This window comes from Chlamydotis macqueenii, chromosome 10 (genome assembly GCF_036417535.1).
Source record: "Chlamydotis macqueenii isolate bChlMac1 chromosome 10, bChlMac1.mat, whole genome shotgun sequence".
Taxonomy (NCBI): domain Eukaryota; kingdom Metazoa; phylum Chordata; class Aves; order Otidiformes; family Otididae; genus Chlamydotis; species Chlamydotis macqueenii.
This window is the reverse complement of record NC_141565.1, coordinates 1,480,929-1,503,355: the sequence shown is the minus strand read 5'-3', so window position 1 is coordinate 1,503,355 and position 22,427 is coordinate 1,480,929. Positions and strand designations below refer to the sequence as shown.

General features: G+C 39.9%; 1 protein-coding gene across 1 annotated transcript in view; it reads right to left on the bottom strand.

Annotated features, from left to right (window-relative positions):
• Positions 1 to 876: 876 nt before the first annotated feature.
• The window catches only part of NUP210 (nucleoporin 210), a 65,176-nt gene continuing 43,625 nt past the window's right edge, over positions 877 to 22,427 (bottom strand). The window contains exons 24-40 of the mRNA XM_086755615.1: positions 22,212 to 22,274; positions 21,408 to 21,587; positions 19,818 to 19,898; positions 18,752 to 18,883; positions 18,395 to 18,553; positions 17,859 to 17,950; positions 16,220 to 16,394; positions 12,587 to 12,762; positions 11,050 to 11,267; positions 10,377 to 10,513; positions 9,522 to 9,645; positions 8,446 to 8,592; positions 6,832 to 7,082; positions 6,021 to 6,240; positions 5,331 to 5,426; positions 5,114 to 5,197; positions 877 to 2,857 (exon numbers count right to left, since the gene is read on the bottom strand). Coding sequence (XP_086611741.1) covers positions 2,757 to 2,857; positions 5,114 to 5,197; positions 5,331 to 5,426; positions 6,021 to 6,240; positions 6,832 to 7,082; positions 8,446 to 8,592; positions 9,522 to 9,645; positions 10,377 to 10,513; positions 11,050 to 11,267; positions 12,587 to 12,762; positions 16,220 to 16,394; positions 17,859 to 17,950; positions 18,395 to 18,553; positions 18,752 to 18,883; positions 19,818 to 19,898; positions 21,408 to 21,587; positions 22,212 to 22,274 — 2,436 coding nt within the window. The 3' untranslated portion in view covers positions 877 to 2,756. The remainder of the gene's footprint in view (positions 2,858 to 5,113; positions 5,198 to 5,330; positions 5,427 to 6,020; positions 6,241 to 6,831; positions 7,083 to 8,445; positions 8,593 to 9,521; positions 9,646 to 10,376; positions 10,514 to 11,049; positions 11,268 to 12,586; positions 12,763 to 16,219; positions 16,395 to 17,858; positions 17,951 to 18,394; positions 18,554 to 18,751; positions 18,884 to 19,817; positions 19,899 to 21,407; positions 21,588 to 22,211; positions 22,275 to 22,427) is intronic.

The following is a 22,427-nucleotide window of genomic DNA, read 5'->3' as shown; positions in this document are numbered from 1 at the left end:
AACCCTTCTCCCACTTAGGGGAGCAAACACTCAGGAACATGCAGTAGAGGGAAAACTCAGAATCAAATGCAAACAACACAAACATCATTTTAGTGAATTAAAAAAAAAATTTAAAATCATCTTTATATTGGCAGCAACATGCTCAGAAAAATTTGTATCCCCAGATCCTACCCGTGCAGCAGTCACCACTCAAGCTCCTAAAGGCTTGCAGCAGGTTCAGGTTGGTTCCAGCTCCGTATTTCATACTTTTTGTTCCCCTCCTTAACTCCCCTCTAGCTCTAGGTTGTGGCAAAGCAGAGTCCATGAAGTTGCATGGCAGGAGACTGCAACTACTTGCCTAAAGAGGTGAAATAAACAGTGGGCATTTGGCAAAGTACTCCCACCACTTGGAGCAGCTCATTTGTCAGGATATTCAGTGCCAGACTGGTAGGCTGAACAGGAAAGAGAAGGAATAGGAGAGCAAAACCTTTCCTGTAAGCATTTCTCAAATGTTTATCACGCTAGCACTGAGATATTCATAGCCCTTTCATTTATCTCTGAAAGGAAGTGAAGAAAGATGACATCTTTCCTTAAAAAGCCAAATGAACAAAGTGGGAAGTTTGAACAAACCTGGAAAACAAAGAGCTGCTTCTTCAGGCACCACTGACTTCAGAAGGAATTGAAGATGCTTAGCGAAAACTGGGAAAAGCCACTGACAACAAATACTAGATGAAAAACTGTCAAAGTATTTAAAAACATTACACTGTCAACAAAAGTGAATGAGAGTAAAATCATGATTGCAAATACTGAGGGGCTATAGGAGGTGAAGTACAAATACTATAGTCTAGTGCTAAATTGTGAATAACCAAAACATGAAAAAGTTCATTAATAGCATGCTAAAGGAATCTTACAAAGCTTTATTAAATAACACAGATACAAATGATTAATATTTACATCCAAATTGTCAATTTTAAGTAGTACTAGCACATAAGGCACAACTTCTCCAAAACTAGTCAGTAAGTTACAGAGGACTCAATATAATTTTTAACAATGCTGCTTTTTTTTTTGTAATACTGCATGAAACCAAAACTGTATGCCATAAACTAACTGCATTCCATTCCCCTGACTATTCGCCTGCATAGTTCTGCGCACAATAGTTTTGCATGAAATGTTCTGTTCTTTGGAATAGAACAATTGTGATCACTTTTGTTATGGTCCTTAGGAGAGTTCAGACAGCCAGGATATTATTCACAATTTAAATTGTGATACTTGTTATAAGTAAACAAAGCCCTTATCTGATAGCTGCAAAATAATGCTACTTATGGAATAAAAGTTAGTGATTATGATTATAATCCTCAAAATAAAGGATTCCAACTGAGATACTTTTTTTTTTCTATTCTCAGGGAAGTGTTTTAGGACTAAGAATTGGAACCAAGTTCTAGTTCTCACGTGTTTAAAATTAATTTGGAAAAAAGTGCATGTCAGCATACCTCAGTGCCACCTTGTTTAGAAAGCAAAATACATCTGAGCACACAGTGATCACCCGCCTGGGTTAGCGGAGTACTTCCTGGTACACCTGGAATTGTGCATTCTATATCTGTGTGTCTTAGCCAGTCAAGAGAAAAGAGTCAACCAAAAAACCCCACATTAATACTTACACAGTTAAATGCTAAATTCTATTTTACAGACTTACAAATAAGCACGTAGGATATTATGGTACAAATATTCCAGAGTCTGGTCATACCAGTAATATCCTATTGTACATTTAAAAGAAGATTCTGGGTTTGGCCGTATCAGTTTGCACACGAATATATCAGAGACAAGCGGATTGAACCAAATGAAAAGGTCATTCGGTGTAAGTGTGAAAGAAGCCACTTACTTTCCAGTGCACCGGGTGACTAGTGGTAATAAAAGGAGGCTCAGTTTCTATGGAGGTACTTCTACACGTGAAATGACCTATGTAAATGTATTATATCAGAACACAAGTAAGATGACTGCCTTAAATAGAAAATATTTACTACCAGACGAAAGGTCCTCTTAGAAGGCACATGCTGTCACATTCCCAGTCCAAAAAAAGTGCTTACAGTAACAAGAAAGGAATACTGCAGTTGTACCCAAAGGAAGCACTAAGATAGTTATGTTTTTCTTTTTTGTTGTTGTTGTAAAAAAAACCCTCCAAATTATTCACAGTTGTTCCAGCATTCCTAATGTTAAAACAGCAAGTTGTGGTGATGAATCACATTGTAAGGCTAAACATAAGAATACTTATCAGTGCAGTACATTCCTGAGTCTTTGGAACTCAAAAAAAAAAAAAAAATATTAAAAAAATAGTTCTTTGAAATATATAATCCTTCATATTTTTGGCTCACATTTGACCTGGTTTTCTATTTCCCTTTTAAAAAAAGTTCATTAAAAGAAACTTAATTTTTACAAAAAGTAAATAAAAACGTCTATCACTATCACTTAGACATAACTTCTAGTTGCTTGAAGAGTGCAAGAAAGCTAGCTTAGCATAAACCCTGCTTTTTGTCCAGTCATCCTTGTCAACTGAAATAAAACAGCAAATAAAATAAGTTTTAGAGAACTGAATCACTAACATAAAAAAATGAAGAGTTCTAAATATTTTTTAAAAATGAAGCTAGTTACATTCAAGAGATGACTTGAATTATATAAAAACTGTTGAAAGTTCTTAAATTTGCTATTGTTCAAGGCACTTATGTTTTTTTTTTTTTATTTTATTTTCCAGCTCTAGTGCATGAAGAGGAGTCCTGCTGTCTCTAACGTGAACCATAGTCAGTGCTCCAGAGCACGGATGATGGGGTTGAATTCCTGCTTGAGGACTGAGGACTGACGGAAAGCACAGGTGATATAAAGAAACCTAAAACACAGGGAAAAGGAGAAAAAAAAAAAACAATCATGCTCAGGAATGGTAGAATAAACAAATAACTGTTGTTGATCATCTACTGGAACACCTGGCAAGCGACTCTAATGATCCATTCAAAGTAAAATAACCCCTTTAGCTTATCACCTGTTGAAAAGACATCTTTTAAGTATCAAAATTTTGTAGGTCTTCCTATTAAGGACTTTAATTAAGGAACTGATTAAGTTTTCTGAGGGGAGCACAACACATTTCACCTCAGCAAATAACTTTCCGTTTGAATTTGCCTTGTTTTATCTGAAGCATCAGGCATGTGTTTTTTACAAACAGGACTGCAGCTTACCATAACTTAAATAAATCTATAATATTGTGACTTTTGTTTTTATAGCCACTGTTGATTACAGACCTTCTAAGTGAATGGGCACTTTTTGCACATTTCTGGGAGTTGGATCCTGCAACACTGCAAATAGGCAAAATAGGGAATAAATACGATGTCAAAAAATAAAATAAAGCATGACTGCAAGACTAAAAGCAGTGAAGGAACAAACTACTCCCTAAGCAACACAAGTAAGTCTTCTACAGGCTCGTGCCCTTTGTCCCCTAACATTTGCCCTTCCCCGTCTCTTACAACAGCCCCAGGTCACAGCGCCCCACAGCACGCAGGCAGCACAAGGCATGCAGCACATGCAGCAGCTGATCTGATGTCTCAAGAAGTGTCTACCCAGCCAGCTGCTGCCAAGCACGGCCTATCAGCAGCGGAGCTCTGCTTCACTTTCCCTCAACAAGGGCAAAATTGTGGATCTCTCTCCTCTACGAATCTGGTAAGTTGCATGAATTCTTACACTTCTAACCCACTCCCTACTGCCAGCGTGGCTGCAGCTGGCCAAGAGTTTCAGAAGAAACAGCAAGAGGTGGGGAACAAATTTCCTAGGAACTGTCACAGTGCTTGTGTACAATTCAGTATTCAGGCTTTCTCATGGTCATACCTCCCTACATGGAACTTAAATGTAATAGTATACGTACGAATGTATACGTAATTCGCAGAGGCGAGGGGTGGAATGTCGTGGTTTTGTTAGTGAGGGGGGGCCTAAGGTGGCAGCTTCTGTAGGAAACTGCTGGAAGTCGCTCCCCTTTGTTCAGTGGACTCGGCCAGGCCTAGGGCGGACCCACTGCTGGCCAAGGCCGAGCCGATTGGTAGCAGAATGTCCTGTGATAATGCCTCTGCGATAACATATTTAAGAATGGGAAAACAGAAAAAAGAGAGAGAGGAGAGAAGATGTGAAGAAGCTGAGTGGGGGCAGAGGCGCAGAGGGGGAGGCGCAGGCCTCATGGGCCTTGCAGGCCTCACCTTCTGGCCTCTCGCCAGGCAGCCGATTGGGCCCGACTCGGTCCAGCCTGGCTGCAAGAAGTGGAGAGGAGATGAGAAGTGAATAAGATGTAAAAAAAAGATCCTGAGAGACATCTACCAGCCTGTTGTGAGGAACGGCTGCAGACGCCAAGGTCAGTTCAGAAGGAGGGGGAGGAGTAATGCGGCTCCTGGCCAAGATTCCCCTGCAGCCTGTGGTGACGACCATGGTGGAGCAGGTTGTCCCCCTGCAGCCCATGGAGGTCCACGGAGGAGCAGAGATCCACTTGGAGCCCATGAAGGACCCCGTACCGGGGCAGGTGGATGCCTGAAGGCAGCTGTGGCCTGTAGAGGGCCAGCTGGGACAGCTGTTCTGGAGAGACTGCATCCGTGGAAGAGATGACCCACGCCGGAGCAGTTCCACAAAGGACTGTGGCCCGTGGGAGGGACCCCACGATGGAGCAGGGGAGGAATGTGAGGAGTTCTTCCCCCGACCATGAAGCAGTGGCGTAAAACAACGTATGATGAACTGACTGCAACCCCCATTCCCTCTTCCCCCCTGTGCCGCTTGGGAGGGGGGAAGGTAGTAGAGATAATATTAAGCTTGGGAAGAGGGAGGGGTGGGGGAAGGTTATCTTGTTCTCTGTCTCATTCTCCTGCTGTTTGTAGTAATAAATGAATAGTTTTCCCCAAGTCGAGTCTGTTTTGCCCGTGACGGTAACTTTAAGGATTTCTCCCTGTCCTTATCTCAAACCTCGAGCCGTTTTCCTTATATTTTCTCTCCCTGTTCTCTCAGAAGGTGGGGGGGAGTTGAGAGAGAGACTGCGTAGTCTGGTCCGATCGGGGCTGAACTACGACAAATAGCTAGACTTATCAATTAATTATTTTATAACTGGGTAACAGCTGCTTACTGTTACGGCTGTGCTGGGGAGTTGTCCTTGGAGTAAATGCTGGATGACTCTGCTCTTCTTTTGGTGAGAAAACTCCATGATAGACTGCAAGACATTGTAAAAAACAAAAATAACAAAACAACAAAATCATTTCATATGGAAATTTTTCTGTTATATGTTACAGTTAATGCACTGTAAGAAGTTATGGAAAAAAAACTGTAATCTTTCATTCTCTTACCTATAATCATAACACCTGTCCCTGCTAGTAGTGCAAAAAGCGTGAAGAACATTACTTGGTAAGAATCAAGAAAGTGCTGGAATAGACTGGCTCCATCTGTAGAATTGATTAAGAGGAGAAAATACTGAGTTAAAAGAGCATCTTCTCCAATCTTCCTTAAGAGTTAACAGTTCTTAACTCCAAATGAAATAGCCAAAATATTTGTATTTATAGCAAATAAGCGTAATCAACTTGGATAACACGACTTCAATTCTAGTGACTATTTCCAATGCAGTCCTCAAAATTTGCCAAAAACAGCTTAAGACATTGATATACAAAGTCTTAAGTGTCATCTTTATTTTCTCAGCCCCCAAATGCCCCTGTTTTCAAAATAACAAAGTATGCTTGAGAGTAAACAAAAGCCGAGCCAAAAAAAAAAAAAAAAAAAAAAAGACTTTCAGACACTTTAGCCCTGGGATGGTTATGCCAACTTCAACAGAGTATTTTGGGATGACCCGAAAGGAAAATATGTTCAGTTTCAGTCATTATGAGCAATTGTATTCAAGTCTCCTGGTGACAGTGAGCAGCTTACATGTCAATGATAACATTAGCTGCCAGCTCAGACTTTAACACACCAGATTTTATAACCTCATGAACATTAATAGAAGTTAGAGTTTTATTTTGGCATATGAAGTCTAGAGATAAACTTACGTCTCAGTGGTGCACTGGTTCTGTCAGTCAAGTAAATCACTGTCACTGGTATAGTGATAGACTGGTCAGTCACAGGACTAGAGACAGTTAGAGTGGTTGATAAGGATCCCTGGCTTGAAACTCTTGGATCAGACAGACTAACGGTGTAGACTACATAACTAGGCAGCCCGTAGGATTTCTCTTTCTCAAATGCCTTCACTGTTGGTGACCCACATTTCACCTGCCGAGGAAGAAAAAACCAAAAAGAAGAGACTGTTTGAGAAAGCATTGCACATGTCCATCTTCCAGGCCACAGGTCAGAAATATGTTATTCCACAGAAACACAGGGCAACTCACCCCTCAACAGGAGCTGGACTCGATGTAACTTTACAGTGCCACCTGCAGCACTTCACCCCTGTTTTTTGCTAAGGTTGCCCTATCAGCTGCCGTTTCTGTGGGTCTGGGCTAACCCCATACAGGCAAAACTCAAAGCACCCCTTACTGGGCTACGTGAACCATAGCCAGTCAAACAAGTAAGTGGGCAAGAACTTAACCCCTGCCTCTAGGGATCAGGCAGATTTTCTGCTTCCCCACCTGTGAGCTGGTTAATACATCCCAGCAAGCGCACAGGTGAGCCTGACACATTTCCTCTACACCAAAACAAAAGTGAAAACCGAGGAGGAATACATTCCAAGATGAGTATTTCCAATTCATCTCGGGAACAATCTTGACATGGCAAAGGTAGCACAGAGTGCCTTTGGACAGAAAGTTGCATGTAACAGTTCAAAATGCTTTCAACTGTGTTGTGAGACTTTCCAGTAATAATACTCACCTCCAGGGTATCAAGAATTTCAGTGGCACCAAATATTTTCACATCAGCACTTGTGTAATGGTTACTTAAAAGCACTTCTGTTTGGTCAGCATAAAACCCAGGATTGAATGGCACCTCAGTGCTGATCCGCTCCCCAGAGAAGTGGCTGCCTTGGATTGAAACTGTAACTCTGAGCACATTTTTACTCATGCTGAGGTGCTTCAGCTGCTTGTCAGTGAGCCTGTGCATCGTGATGGAACAGGTGTAATGTCCTATAGGAACAAAAGCAGTTTGATTGTTAATTGCTCATTTTTGTGTTTTTTATTCCGTGCAAAATGAGACTTCTGTGACATCTCCAGATAAAAGGTAAAAAAGGTGGTAAAATTTAACAAACAGCAAGATCAGGAGTGCATAGGTGAATGGGACAGCGTGTCTGCTGGTCCACATATCACAATCCCAGCAGTAAAACAAATTAAGATATTCCTTGTCCCAAAATAAACATCATGATAAAACACTAAAATGGCAGTTTCCAGTCACATTTTATTTTAATATGCCAGTGAGACTCAGTTCCACTTTGAACATAATACTTATGCTAATATTGATAGAAAGGCTTTACTGAAAACAAAACGTAACATCTTAATTCTTATTCCTTTCACCTAATGTTAACATTTTAGTCAGTTACCACCACCATCACCAATTCTGTGGAAACATGGTTTATTATTTATAAAAGCTTCTTTAAAGGTTAGCTATTCACTGAGTTTCTAGGCTCTTATGGGACCTATTTGTCTATTATTGGCCATAAAGACAGCAAAAAATTCCCCCAGTATGGAAGACAGAAAGCATAAGTAACAAGCAGAACTTGCTAGGTACATGTTTTCCCCTTATTTTCTTTGCCTAACGAAGTAACAGAGGCAGCCACAGTTATGCAAGGTAGAATAGTGTTTTACACAATGAGTAGAGTCTAATCCAACAGATAATTGATGTTATTTCCATGCAGTCCATGGTGTTTTGGTTCTTTTTAAAATCATGTTATAGTTGTGAAACACTAACACGCGTTACAGACTTTCACAATTTTATTTCCGTTTCCACAGTATCTGGTAATTTCCCCTCCTTTTAAGTCCCAGTTCATGTTGTTTTGGGGATACATAACAATTTTACCTTTCATAAGAAATTACAGTACTTAGGTTGTGCAGGAAAGTTTGAAAGCTTGATAAATTCCAGAAATGTTTAAATCGCAGAATACAAAGAATTCAAAATTTATTACTTTCACCAAGTTCTCACATTTACACTAGTTCTCATTTTAATCACTGGGTTAGTTATACTGCAATAACTACAGTGGCAGGGCTTTTAAAAGGCCAGGACCAAACACAAAGAATATTTGACTGCAGAGCATAATTTGACGAAATCCAAAGATCCTCGGTACGCAGACATTAGAACTCACGATTGCTTCTTGTATCCCTAGTCTCAACGTCCACTGCATTTACGTACATATTAAGAACTCACTGAAGCTTGAGATCTTACACAGCAAAGCTCAGAGGCTTCAGAAGGAAATCTGCTGGGTCAAAACGCATTTGGACTAAACCACAGCAGAATTCAAAGTGTCTGCCTGGATTGTGGCATCTTGTCTCACCTCACCTGAAACTGCATCAAATCCAGGTTCTGCTATAAAAATATCACGTGCTGGGAAGTCAAACGCATCATTGTTAAAATCTAGATGGCAATTGATAATGGACTGTGGTTGTAATTCTGCAATGGCTTCAATCTGAGCAGGCAAGCACTCCCCTGCAGGGAAGAAAAGAAATTAATCTCTAATGAATTAATTAGAAAATAAAATTATAACTAATTCATTTTTAATTAATTAAAAACAAAACCATAGCTTGAAATATCATGTTATTCTGCCACCTTCCGATATAGTTTCACAAGTTTATCATGATTTTAAAATAGCTGGAAATCATAGACCGCTGTCCTATCTCAGTTCTAATTCCAAAGAGAGAGCAAATGAAAGTTTTATATGTTGTGGGGTTTTTTTTGACAGGAATTATTTATTTACAGGAAAGAATGAACTAGAGAGAATTTTCAGCTCAGATGTGTCTGCTGAATAACTTATATGATTCTGGGAGTCTCGATTTATTATCTGGCAAGATGATGTTTTGGTAGGCTAATAATTTACATAAGGCATAATAAAATACTATTTGAACAAGTGCTAAGTGTTAAGCTAAAACCTAAAAAGAACCATAATCAAACAAAATTCAGCTTATTAAATAGAGGACACAATATGATGCTTAATCGTTGTACTGATTCTAATTGCTGATAATTTCTGTAAAAGATGTAAGGATGGTAACTAAACACACTCGGTCAGAAAAAATAGTAACTTCAAAGTGGCAATTGGAATGAAACATATAAGAAAACAATCAGGTGATTGCCTATTAACTATTTTTTTATATGATCAAAACCAACACTTCTATTATCTACTGATTTTATTAGTGGTGAAATTTTAGTGCCTCAGAACATGCTCCAAATTCTGTAACATGGCCTTAAGATTCTCCTAGAGCTCCTGCGATTCCAGAAAGGCACTAGAGGTTCACAGACATCCTGCTACCGTAGCTTCACAAACCCTTAAAAACAAAAAGCCCAGAACACAAACCAAAACCACCTAGCATGAATATACAGATATGCAACAAACAATTAGCCTATTTTTTTTTCCTCCATACCTTTCAAATTTTTCGTTCTTTCCCCAATTGAAACTATCACTTTTGAGGCTGCAACTCCTTGTAATCTTGTTTTGACTCCACTTAGATGCGTTGCTACAGTCCTCTGAGGTATATTAATCAATATCTGAAAAAAGCATGAAGTACATTGTTGCCCAAAACTGTTTCAATAAATAAAAATTAAGGCAAAACCAGACTGGGTTGATTATGAAATGCACACATCCTTCTATGTATAATAGAAGACTCCAAGAGGTGATGTTTCTCTTTATAAGAAATCTACTTTTCTCTAATTTTAGAAACTGCATTTCAAGGCAATTTAAGCTAGTAAAAACATTTCCTTCTTTCTACCCAACCCCCTTAAGTTAATAGGCATAAAGCTCTCTGTCTAAATTTAATTTTAAAAGAATATCTAGAGCTGATGTTAGCTGTTACAGTGAATTGTGTCACCAGCACGACTGCACTGTAGATAAACAACGTAATCTGAGTAGTTCTGATCAGTGATGCGTAGTAATATGGCACAAGACTTCAGAAAATTCTTGTTGGCGTCTCGTCTTGCAGTGAAACTTCATTCATAAAAGCAGCCACATTCAAAAATTGTTGAGCATCTGGAAACAACTTAACCAAGCAAAAGAATCAAACGTACAATATAAAAACTGTACAGGCTAAAAGTAGAAACTATTATGCTAAACTATCCTCCTTAACAAAGATGATAAAGAAAAACACAGTGTGTTTGTACACAGAGCAAATCCTTTTCAACCATCTGCACTTCTAATACTTTTTCCTTTAAAAAGGAAGGGTGAGGGTCCACCTGAAGCAAGCAAACATCAGCAGTTCTGGCAGGACTTAACAGTGCCTCACCTCTCTGTAAGTTTTAAGTAATCCAGGAATCTCATAGTAGACAGTGACAACACCAGAATCCCTTGCCACTGCTACGCCAGTCTTGGAGTCGACTTGGAGAACACTACTTAACGAGGAGCTCCATACGCCCGGCAGGCCTGAGAAGACACCGCATTTGGACACTGTTCAACAAATGTGTGCTAACTGAAGCGTTTCGTTATCACATTAGCGTCTGTATGTATGTACCCACTGCACGGGCAGCATGGGTACGCACGCTTCCCAGTTCACAGAAACTAGATTCTAGGGTCTCACGTGGTGGAAGGCTGGCAGCCCAACACCAAACTGCCTTGCAGTTACTCTGACAAAAGCCCGCTAATACGAAGAATCAAATGCAGTGACTGAAGTTAGACAGTCCTGACTCTGCACGATTCCCATAAAAACAAGCCTTTCAAGCTAACAGAACAGAAATGTCTGAAGTCTGATACTCATGAATTCAATACAAGCAACATATTCCATGGTACCATTAAAATTAGAGGAGTTGATCAAAACTATTTTTATCATTAACAAGAACAGTGACATTTGATTCTGAACAAACATCATAAATTATGCATTTAGTTTTCCTGAGAATGAGCAAGAGTCACACTGATGTCAAATTACACAGCTGCAAAAACACAGCAACTGAAGTGCCGCTTACCTTCTTGGTTGATCAGTGAAGAACTCAAACAGAGCACATCGCCCACCACCACATCTGTGAGTTCAGGAAAAATGGCATGCTGCACGGGAAGGGGGACGTAGTCTGCAATTCCACTCTGTTCTGCATCCCAGACTTTAAGCAAGGTCAAACCTACATTTACAGTCCGGATTATAAACGTGTTGTTTGTGGCTCCTTTCCCAATCTGTACAAAGTCATCTCTACAGATAAAAAGAAATGCTTTTTTATTAAGGCAGGTTTGCTAATGTAATTATCTCCACAATAAATAGCAGGTATTGAACCCTTTTCAGATAGGTGACTTCCTGTCCCTTGACACTTGTTTTCAGTGATGGTTATCTTCTAATGAAGTCTGACAAAATAAGGAAAATATAAAAATGATTTAGGTGCTACTGAGGCAAATTTCAGTTCCCACATTGTTATGCTGAGGAAATACTAAGGTCATAATTATGGATGGGAACTACTTCCTCATTTTAAGAATTGTAAAACTTCAGAACGAGGCAATCAGTCTCTTCTCCCTTTTCTCACAGAGTTAAGCAGCAAAGAAATTTAAACACCAGTATGCAGCTTTGCAGCCATAAGTTAAATCAATTTGACTCTGAGTTCTGATATTTACCAAAACTCAGCATTACTTATAAGCGCACCCAGCACAGACTGCCGCCCTGCACCACGCCGATAGCGAAGGTCTTGACAGCAGCAGAGCTGGGCCACCACAGTGCTGCACCTGAGGTGCAGTCCTTCTCTCTCCAGGGCTGATAATTGGCCCTATGGTGAAGCAGCTCTGCCACGTCTGTGTTGGAAGCCAGGGCAGTGTTATCTCAGGGACCTCTGTATGCTGCAGAAATTTATGCAGATCATCTAGGTAGGAAGAAAGATAAAATCTTGCATTCAACTCTTTTTTTTTTTTTTTTTTTTCCTTTTAATCACGATCATGGCATTATAACGGCAAGGTGCTCTGCAGAAAACAAGCTATGTCATAGTAATGGAATGAGTGATGACCACAGAGGGCTGGTTTATAATACTTATTATTCTTTGAGGCAGAGATCGAAAGGCGTTTTGAGGCCTGGCTCTACGAGCATATCCGAAGAGACAGCCCCTGATCCAGAACGTTCACCATCTTATGTAAGACTGAAGTGAGTCAGTGTAACAGTGCAATAGGAGAACAGCAGCGAGAGGAGGGAAATGCTAATAAGAGGAATTGTTTATATAGGCCACTGATGTATGCAATCTGATGATTCAGAGTCACTCAAAGCAGAAGTGTACCCCAACAGGCCCCGCTAGGGATCACTCTTATCTGGGCAACTTTCCATTTGCTAGAGAATATCGATTGCTAACTGGAACTCTTCTTTCTGCTACGGTTCCTCTGAAGACCTGAGAGACAAAATCCTTTCTTTGCTAATCCCAGTCCGAGCTGTATCTTCACTTGATATCTCTGGAACGATCTTTGTTCCTTGCTGTGGCTGATCTATGTGTATTTGGCCTTTTTTGTTCTCTGTAATTAGCACTCATGATAGATACCTACCGGTTTGTTGCAAAGTTGAGCACAGAATTATGCGAATGAAAAGTATCTCCAGAGTTATCGTGAAAATGGACTGTAAATGTCAGCGTCACACCCAGGGGAAGAGCCAATAGCGCCTCTTTGTTTTGCGTGTGCAGAATAGGACTCATGGAGATTCTTAGGTATGAGATGGGGTAGACCTGTAAACACATCAGCAGTGAAAGCAAGATCAAATTGCTTTTTCTGATGCCCCTATAAAAACAGTAATCTTAAAGGGTTCTTATGCAAATACAGAAAGCTTCCTTTATGAACCACTTGCTACACCTTTAGCCATATGACAGTACTGAGACACGCTGGGTTTATTATCGGTTCCTATATCTCGCAGAATCACAGAATAGCTGAGGTTGAAAGGGACCTCTGGAGATTGGTTCAGATCCCCCTGCTCAAGCTGGGCTGGAGCCAGTGGCCCAGGATCACACGCAGTCAGGTCTTCAGCGTCTCCCAGGATGGAGATTCCACAATCTCTCTGCGCAATCCGTGTCAAGCTACATTATTATCCTATGAATTAAAACTGTTTACGACTCCCTGGATATGCAAGAGAATGAGTTGCCCCTATTCTCTTCCAGTAATTCTTGAAATAAAACGTGTAATTCATTCCCCAGTTACTAGAACAGAAGTAACTTACAATGTATGTGAGAGTAAGGGGATGAAATGTCACTGTTTCTCCATTTCCCTTGCACCAGGTGAGAAAACCAAGATGACAGGGGCACTTTCTAACAGCTTTGGCTGTTTGAGCACAGGTTTGCCCAGCAGAGGAAATGAGCAATAGCTGCAAAGCTGTTCCCTAGTGATCCTTGGCAAATACCACAGATACTAGGAACTCCTGCCCCTCAAACAGGCCTGCAGTGCTCTAACAGGGCTCCCAGAGGTGGGAAGGAACAACACCCATGATCCTTCCTGTTGAGTTGTGCGCTGGGGTGGTTCTTCTGACCACTGCTGGCTGTTATGATGCTGCAGCCAGGCTGTCCTCTGAGGCACGGGCTGGTAGAAGTGAAGTGCACCAGACAAAAGCAGTCAGAACTGGCATCTGATAAATCCTAACTGGTCAGCAGGCTGCACTTTGTTGCCTCAATGACTCTCCTCAACCAAGGCTGAAGTTAGGGATTTCTGCTCCAAATTATTTAGAAAAGTCTGCCAGAGTATGCGCACACTCCCACAGTTTTGCAGTAATGCTCCAATGAAGGAAGTTTTTCTAAAGACAAAGACTTCACAACCATTTGTTTTGTTTTGTTTTTTTTAAAAATAACCTTCATTAGCTTATCTAGGTTAACGATCAAAATTACCCAACAAAAAGAATTGTATTTCTTATGTTACAGCTGTTGGAAAATAAATAATGGAAGGATAGAGAAAGCAAAAACTCTGAAAGATATAGAGAAAACTACTTTAAAAGAGGCCCTCAAGCTTATCTTATAGGAAAATCCCTTTTTTTTTTTTGACCTAAGAGGCTCAACTAAACCGTAAAACTCTGCAATCTGAAAATGTACATGTCAAAACTTAAAAAGGAAAGGACAAATTTGGCCTCAAGCAAATAGCATCTTTGGTGAGTCTGGAAAAAAAAAAAGTGGCTAGAATATCAGTATATACAACTGTCTACTCCATAGACTGATATAATCAGTTAAACTATCAGTGCTTATAGTCATCTGCCCAACTAGCTGAGGTTATAAGCGAACAAAAACGCCATTTCCCTGACAGATTTTCAAGCTTGCTTTACTTTAAAATCTCAGAAACTGTCCCACAAGGGACAGCTGCTAAATTTAATATTGATGAAAACAGCTATTTACTGTTAAAGCATCTCAGTTTTTGAAATATTTCTTATTTTTAAAAAACCCAAACATTCTGTTGAGTACAACTGGTACAGGCAAGTGCTCAACTTGCTTCTACGCTAAGCATACTGTCACTCCTTACTTCCACTGTCCTCCTTGCCTTATATAAGATACTACTTTTTTATTTATTTATTTATTTATTTAAAACAAAGTTGAAGGTCTAAGTGTTAAGTGATGCTGCTGCAGCAGTTTGGTTCTTAATTGTGTACGGTTGTAAATAGACAAAACAAGAACTTATGAAAGGAAGGACAGCGGGAAGGAGAGAACTCTGCCTTAGAATGACACAACAGATTCAAGCTCATCTCCTGCTCTGTCACAAGTTTTTCTACGTGACCTTCAGCACAACCACTCTAACTCTCAGCTCTTCCTCCACAAAACGAAGGCGGCAATACCTCATCGTGTTACGGTGAAGTTTCCATAAAAGTAGTATAGTCCTAATAAGTACAGGAAAACAAATCAGTTATACAAGATGCTGAACTGAGATGGTTCCTACTACAAAGAGCTCACAAGCTTTGTGGCACAGTGCACTGACTCTACAGTTCTGCGATATCCTGTGTATGGAAAGAACACACAGAGGCGGGGTTTAACTTCAGTACCACTATATGCTGACTAAATGTCATTTAAGCCAACCCCAGACTCATTAGATGTCTTTCACTCGTCAGAGCCAGCAGTGAGGGGAAGAAACAAGGTCATCTATAACAGAGCTGCAGAAATTCACTGCCACCACCTAGCAGCAGGAGTGGCATTAGTGAAACTAAGCCACCATTTCTTTTTTCATTCTCCACCCAGGAGGACAGACCTACATGCCATCCTACAGACAAAGCTGAACATGATGGTAAGAAACAAAATCAAAATTAAAAAAAAAAAAAAGAATAAAGCCACTTCACAGTGATTATAATAATTAAATTTACAAATAATTTAAAGTCAGCACTCAGTTATAAGTCTTTCCCTTTAGTTGAGACACAGGAAAGATGCTGACAGAGTAAAAAGGGCTAAGAGGAAGCAGAGCAGGGGGTATCTCAAGGCTCATGTTGCTGGATGTTCTTGGCACAAGGACTTTTGAACAGAAATGAAGGACATAGGATCCCTTATGTCCTAAGTGGTAAGATACATCAGACTTCACATAACAGCATTCAATCAATGGATGAAGTCTTGAGAAAGAAAGATCTTTCATTAGCCTGGAAACAAACTGCTGAGTTTTGCTACAGATTTGTCCTTCCATGAAGAATCCACATTTCGGCATAGCTTATGCACATAGGGCAGTGTTGGACATGCTCTTTGCCTGCTCTCCAAATACAGGCAGAGAGAACGAAGTTTGGGGCACTGTACAGTTACATCTCTAATATCTTGAAAGTCTTGGTATCATTTAGGTACCTCACAGCAGATGCTGCATTCATTAACCCAGATGCTATTTACCTTTTTGACACACTGCAAAGTACACGTTTATGACATTAACGTCTATCTTTATTTCAACCTCTGTAAGAAGAGATTTTTAGGACAATTTAAAAAAAAAAAAAACAAAAAAACAAAACCACTTAAGGCACATGCATACAAAGGTCTTTTGGTAAAATGTACCAAATGTAAGAATTTGCTGGGATTTAATGTTTACCCATCTAGTTTAGCATAATAAACTTTTTTCAATGCTCAGAACTGACTATTCATTCCTATACTTGACATTTTTCAGAAGTGAAGTTCAAAATGTGCAGTTAACCATCCCTGCTGCAGTAGTGAAGATACACTTAAGAGAAAACTGCAAAAAAAGAGACAATACTACCTTAACAGCAGCTACAATGGTCTGGTTGATCCCAAATGATTCCTGTGAAATCACTTCAATTGTTGATGATCCTATCAAAGACCCAGAGTTAAGGAAACCTCTCTCATCAATTTTTACAACAGGAGCTTTATCTGCTCCCTCGAGGACACGGTAACTCAGTGAAGCCACTCGGTCCCTTAAGAAAACAAACAAACAGAAAAGAAAAACAAATAAGGAGGGGACCCTCTTAGATGAGTAAAACCATATTTACACCAATATAATATACAAATGTAAAAGATTGCTATTTGGTATGCGTTTTTTCCATGCATCTGCAATAAAAGCTGAAAAGCCTGTGTTCTAGTCTAAGAAAGGGAAGTTTAAGTTCTCATTCAGGTTCACTTGGGAGAACTCTAATCTAGGTTTAGGCATGTATTGAAACCAAGTTTCTATCCACTGCCCTGCAGCATCACCATTCCCTGATGTAAACTTGGTTCCAAATAACAATGGCTAAAGCTGCAACATACAGCTTCAGCCATCATTTTCTGTAAACAATATTGAGAGGGAGATTAGCCTGCCAAGGCCAGCGCTGGTACTGCAGATAAAGTCAGGGATGTGATTAAGTGGACCTCATCAGTTTTCAGGAAATCGTTTTGTAGACAAGGTTAATTTTTGGAATAACTCTCACCATGGTACTTGCAAATTAATAAAAATGAGCAAATACATAAGCTGTAATTAGTGGGCATTCTGGGACATTAGCTACTTTTAAGTATCACTTATCATATCTTCTGAAAGATCTGTAAATTTTTTTTTCCCCTCCCAGGCTCCTCCATTGAGACAGACATACTCTATCCTAGGAAAAAAGCTGGATTTTAGTTGCCTTTTTCTCGGCAATAGTATAATTGTTTTTGGTGACAGAGTTCAGACAGAGGGGCTCCAACACTGGATAGTGAAGATAATGGGACAAAGGAATGTACAAACCGGTATCCAGCAACTTAATGACTAATCAATCAGGAAAACAGCTCAGAAGAGACAGCAAAACAACACTAGTAAGTGACTACAAACTGTTTCAAAAGCAGATGGTGAATAACCAGGGTCACTGGAGCTCCAGCGAAACTAACAGTTCCCTCCCCTTAAAAAGTAAATGGGCCTAAAGCCTCATGCTCAGTATATGTCCTCTTGTCTATATCTGCACATTCTTATGCTAGGAATATCAAATTTCAAGCCTGAAGTGAGTTTGAAATGTCAGTCTTTGAAAACAGATAATGTAAAAAGGATTTTTCATTTGGAAAGTACGTTTTAATCTCAAAATCTAGTCATAGCCTCTGTGTAAGAAATACAGAGAAGTATATTCCATAAAGCTTTGATCGCCCACAAAAACCCTAGTGGAAGCAGGCTACTGCTTTAACTGGCTCAGTATCTTTTAAAATAAGGATCTAAAAGTTCCAAAACATGCAATGAATTTTCTAGCTACAATCTAATACAAGATTTGACAGAGCCCAAGAGTACAGATAAGATATTAATCCCATGGAAGTTGTGTATTATACGGATGTACTGTGATTTTTTTTTTTTTAAAGATCGAAACAACTTACTTCAAGCAGAACTGCTTTACGGTTTTGATAAACTGTTGACACAAATCACAGTATGAAAACTGATCACTAACCTGTTTGTCTGAAGTTTAATAAAGGAATTTGGTGACATTAAGATCTGCTCTGCTTCTACTTCTGGAGTGACTAGATGAAGTTTTTCAAAGACCTGGAAAATAAAAGGTATTTTAGCTTACTGTTGTATGCAGCAAGTAATTTATTTCAATTTATTTCACCTTCAAAACAAAAAAAAAAACCCTCCTCAAATAAAACTATAACACACTTTTCATTTACCTTTGCTGCAGCAGCAAAGTTCTTTTACAGCTCTAACACTGCTTATCCACAAGACGCAAGTCACCTTCATTTCAGGTGGTCTACAACAAAAATTAACTCCTAAATTTCATTCAGGCACACCAGTGTGTGACTGTTCTGTGTAAACCTTACCAGCACTTGGGAAACTTGGAGGTTTCCAAGCAGCACAACATTATGTAAACAAGATTAAGAGCTCAAAGATAAACCCAAGCTAGAACTACTCCTTTGCATTTCAAATACAGACTTTAATTCAGCTCTGAATTAGATATTAAAACATCAGCTGTGAGGAACTTCATCACACCTGAATTTGGATTTCGTCAGACAGTTCTCTTGCCATGTTGTAAAACTGGCTGGCTGTAGGATCAAGGACCTTCACAACAACTTTCAGGCCTGTTCTTCCCTTTACTCGGCCATAAACATCCATTGCAAAGTTATATTTCGCAGGAAGCTGAAAAGAAGCCTTGCACAGGAGAAAGCGATTAAAATTTTACGCATGGAAAGAACTGACATTGATACAGAGGGAAGACCACACCCAACGCTGACAATCGCTCTTTGACTCTGAGAAAGTGGAAGCCATTTTCTCCATTCCCATTATGTGGCAGTTTCCTTTTCCTAAGATACACATACATGCAAGTACACGTACACACACACGATTTACCTCGCTGTGCCTTGTCTTGATGTCCAGAGTGTCCCTCTTTGTGACAGACCAGTGGAACGTTAACCCCGGTACTGCGTTGCCAAATGAAAAGGGAGTCTGACTACTGGTGATGCCCATTACATAAACTGGCATCTAGAAACAGAGAAACCAACATTCTTAGGCAATTCTAGGATGCTAACTAAACCTGCACAGAGCAAAAATAATTAAACTTAAAAACCATAGATCAAGAGATGGTATTTCTTACAAAGAAAACTATTTGGCTGCTCTATATGTTGCAAGGATGTATCATGCAGAAGACTCAACCACCAACTTGTAAAAAGCAAGTTTTGAATTATTCTCACTTCCTACATGCACTACAGAAAACAAGTACCAGTTTTCCATCAGAAAAGATTCATTCAAGAATTCATTTGCAGCATCAAATAACTTCATCTTAATTAAAAGTCATACACTGTTATGTTTTCTACATCTTTGCCTAGATGATCTCCCCCATTAACTCTGCTCTGGACATCAACCTCCCTCTTCCAACTCTCCAAATTAAGACAATGTAACACAAACACAAAACAGTTTTTCAAGTTTTTAATCTTCAAAGCAGTTCATTCACCTGGGACGAATGAGCTAGAACCACTAGCCATTCTGGAATGAGTAGTAGGGAAATGTAGACTCTTAAAAACTAGACTTATTAAATCATAATTTGAACAGTATCTGTTGTGCTGGATACAGCAGACATACTGTAGATTTTTAACATACAACAGAAGAAAGTCTCCACTGCAAACAGAATGAAGATGAGAGAAGCCTTCTCCATATTAAATTATGCTTCTTCAGCAGGACTTGAATTTCTGAAAAGCAGTCTAGTGTACAAGGTGCACTCTCCTGATTTCTGTTTTACTATGTTCAGCTCCGGAGCTTCTCCACTGACAGCACATTCATTCCTGCAGCAGCAGTGGTATCCCTCAGAGCGGGGAACCACTCAGAGTTGGAGTGGTATTCTCAGGTGACCTAATCAGAACGGTCACAGCTTGCAGGTCAAAATTCTAAGGCAATAACAGCTAATCAGAAATAAACTGACCTGTGTACCAGTTTTCATTCGTGTAATTGGTGCACGAATTCTAACAGCTGTCAGCTGTACTACTTCAACTTCCACTTTGTCCTAAAAAGGAGGAAGGGAAGACATTGTAAGCACTTGTCAAATGTGAACTAGATTTCACTTTCAGGATCTATCCACTATTTTGCCATTATCTAATCACTATCACCATGTGATTTGCACGTGACTTGTCACGGAGAATACAGATGGACACAGTTCAGTAGGACTGCAAAAAGCTACAAAAGCATTAGTGTTTGAATGATGGCATTTAAAAATATCACCTAGATTAAAAACAAAACAAAACAAAAAAAACCCAAAAAAAACCGCAAAAAACAAAGCTCAGCTCAAAATTACTGACTACATGAATGATAGAGCCAAGAGATGACAGACAGCAAGGGGCTAGACCATAGGGGTCCCCAGGAGAAGAGGGATGAATAGAATCATCGAATGATCTGGGTGGGAAGGGACCTTCAAAGCCCACCCAGCCCAACCCCCCTGCCAGGAGCAGGGACATCTCCAACCAGATCAGGTTGCTCAGAGCCCCGGACAACCTGGCCTTGAACGTTTCCAGGGATGGGGCATCCACCGCCTCTCTGGGCAACCTGGGCCAGTGTTCCACCACCCTCAGTGTAAAAATTTTTTTCCTAAAAATTAAAAATAATAATAAATAAATAATAATGATTATTAATAATAATATATAATACTAATAATAAACCCAGAAGGTGAAGGAAGACATTGAGCGAATTAGAAAGAAATGAGAATGGCAAGCAGCAAATGGGACAGTAAAGAACGACAGGATGATACGCGTGATACTCTGATCTCTCCTTTTCACATACCCTGACATTCCTGATAGATTTTATTCCTACTGTATACTGGGGAGGAAAGGTCAGACCTGGACCTTATTGGGCAGCAGCTTTTAAGTTCATTCTGCTTCCTGCCACAGCATTAGGGCAGGCTGCTTCCCCTGCATTACAAAGTACAGATATATATATACACATATGTGTTTTAAATTACTTTGTCTCCTCTTGGCCTGTGGTGACACCTTTCAAGCAGCAGAGCTCTGCAGTGTGCAGTAGCTGTCCTGCCTTGACCTCAAATGAAGAGCCATAAGATTTGGCCCAAGTTCTGTTGTTCTGAGTCTCACTCAAGCCCCAGGGACTTGTGCTCCCTTACAGGCCTGTTGTACTGACGTACGACGCTGCTAAACTGTAAGGCGATGCAGGCAAGGACAACTTTCTGCTGTTCTAGAAAGGCTTCTTTAGATGGGGCTTTCTAGATTTACTAATCAATGCTAAAGATATCAGACTGTTCATAAAGTCTCCGTGGGTTATCACGAGAGCTTTGTTTTAAGGTACAGCAAGATTTAGCTCTCTGCTAGAAATACCACCCATGTCAGCACATGCCCAAGTTCACAGGCCAGGGAGTAAGAAACACTGATTTTTCATCTCCTTCAGGAAACCAGGAAAGTGCACAAGATAGCATCACTAACGCAAAAGGACTATTCGCCTCTTTTGAGTGAAACTCATGAGTTAAAGAGAACCTCTTTCACCCCCAAACAGCATCATAAAACATTACCTGAGACACCACGACAAGCTTCCCTGTCTCTGCATCAACAGCTTGCACCACTCCTGTTACTGTTCCATTCCCAATCGCCATTCCTCTGACAAGGCCAGTGCTGTTCACTGATGCAATGTTCTCGTCGCTGATGGAGAAAATTATGTTGGACTGAGGTTGAGGACCTCCTTCTGAAGTGATCTATAATTAACAGCACGCAGAACAAACAAAATTAACCCCTCAAATATTTGTTCTGGTTAATGTTACAGGCTATATACCCTTTCCCTACTCAGCATCACAAAGTCTTCAGTAAGAAAAGGTTGTCTGGACCTTCCCAGGGCATCTCAGAACATACTTCTCCTGCATGCTGCAGGACGTCAGAGTGGGAAAAACGTGAGCTAAGCAGAAAAACGGACAGTGTGCTTTGTGACAGGCTGATGCTACATCCAGCCCAGTAAGTTTCAGGAAAATTTACCTCCCTTTCTTTTCACCAGCCACGGTACATCTCTGCTCTGTATTTCAGTTTGTCAAAATTGCCCACTATGCTTAATTGCATGGAGGTGAGAGATTTATTAATGCTGCGCTGGTATTTAATACTGGGAAAGCTGACAGTCCCTTGACACAAACAAATACAAAACCTTTGATCTGGCAATACAGTAAAATGGAAGGTGGCTCAAGAACAAAACTACTCTTGTAAGGAGGAGTGTTCAGTGTTAATGCAACTAAGTTGCCAAGTTGAATATCTACTCATGAAAAATAAGTTATATACATTTATTTTAAAATAGAAATTACAAAATAAAGAAAATATGTAAGACGATGCCTTACCTGAATCATGGCTCCAATAATCAGGGTCACTTTCCTTGGCAGTAGTCTAAATGGGGGAAAGACCTAAAACCAGAAATAGTAATACTTGTGTTCATGCTATTTCAACCAGACAAATTATGTCACAAAACAGGACATACAAGTGTAAAATTGGTTCCTCACTTGCTTAGTTACAGTAAATTGAGCATGTAGAAACCTAACTCATCACTTGCAGTTAAA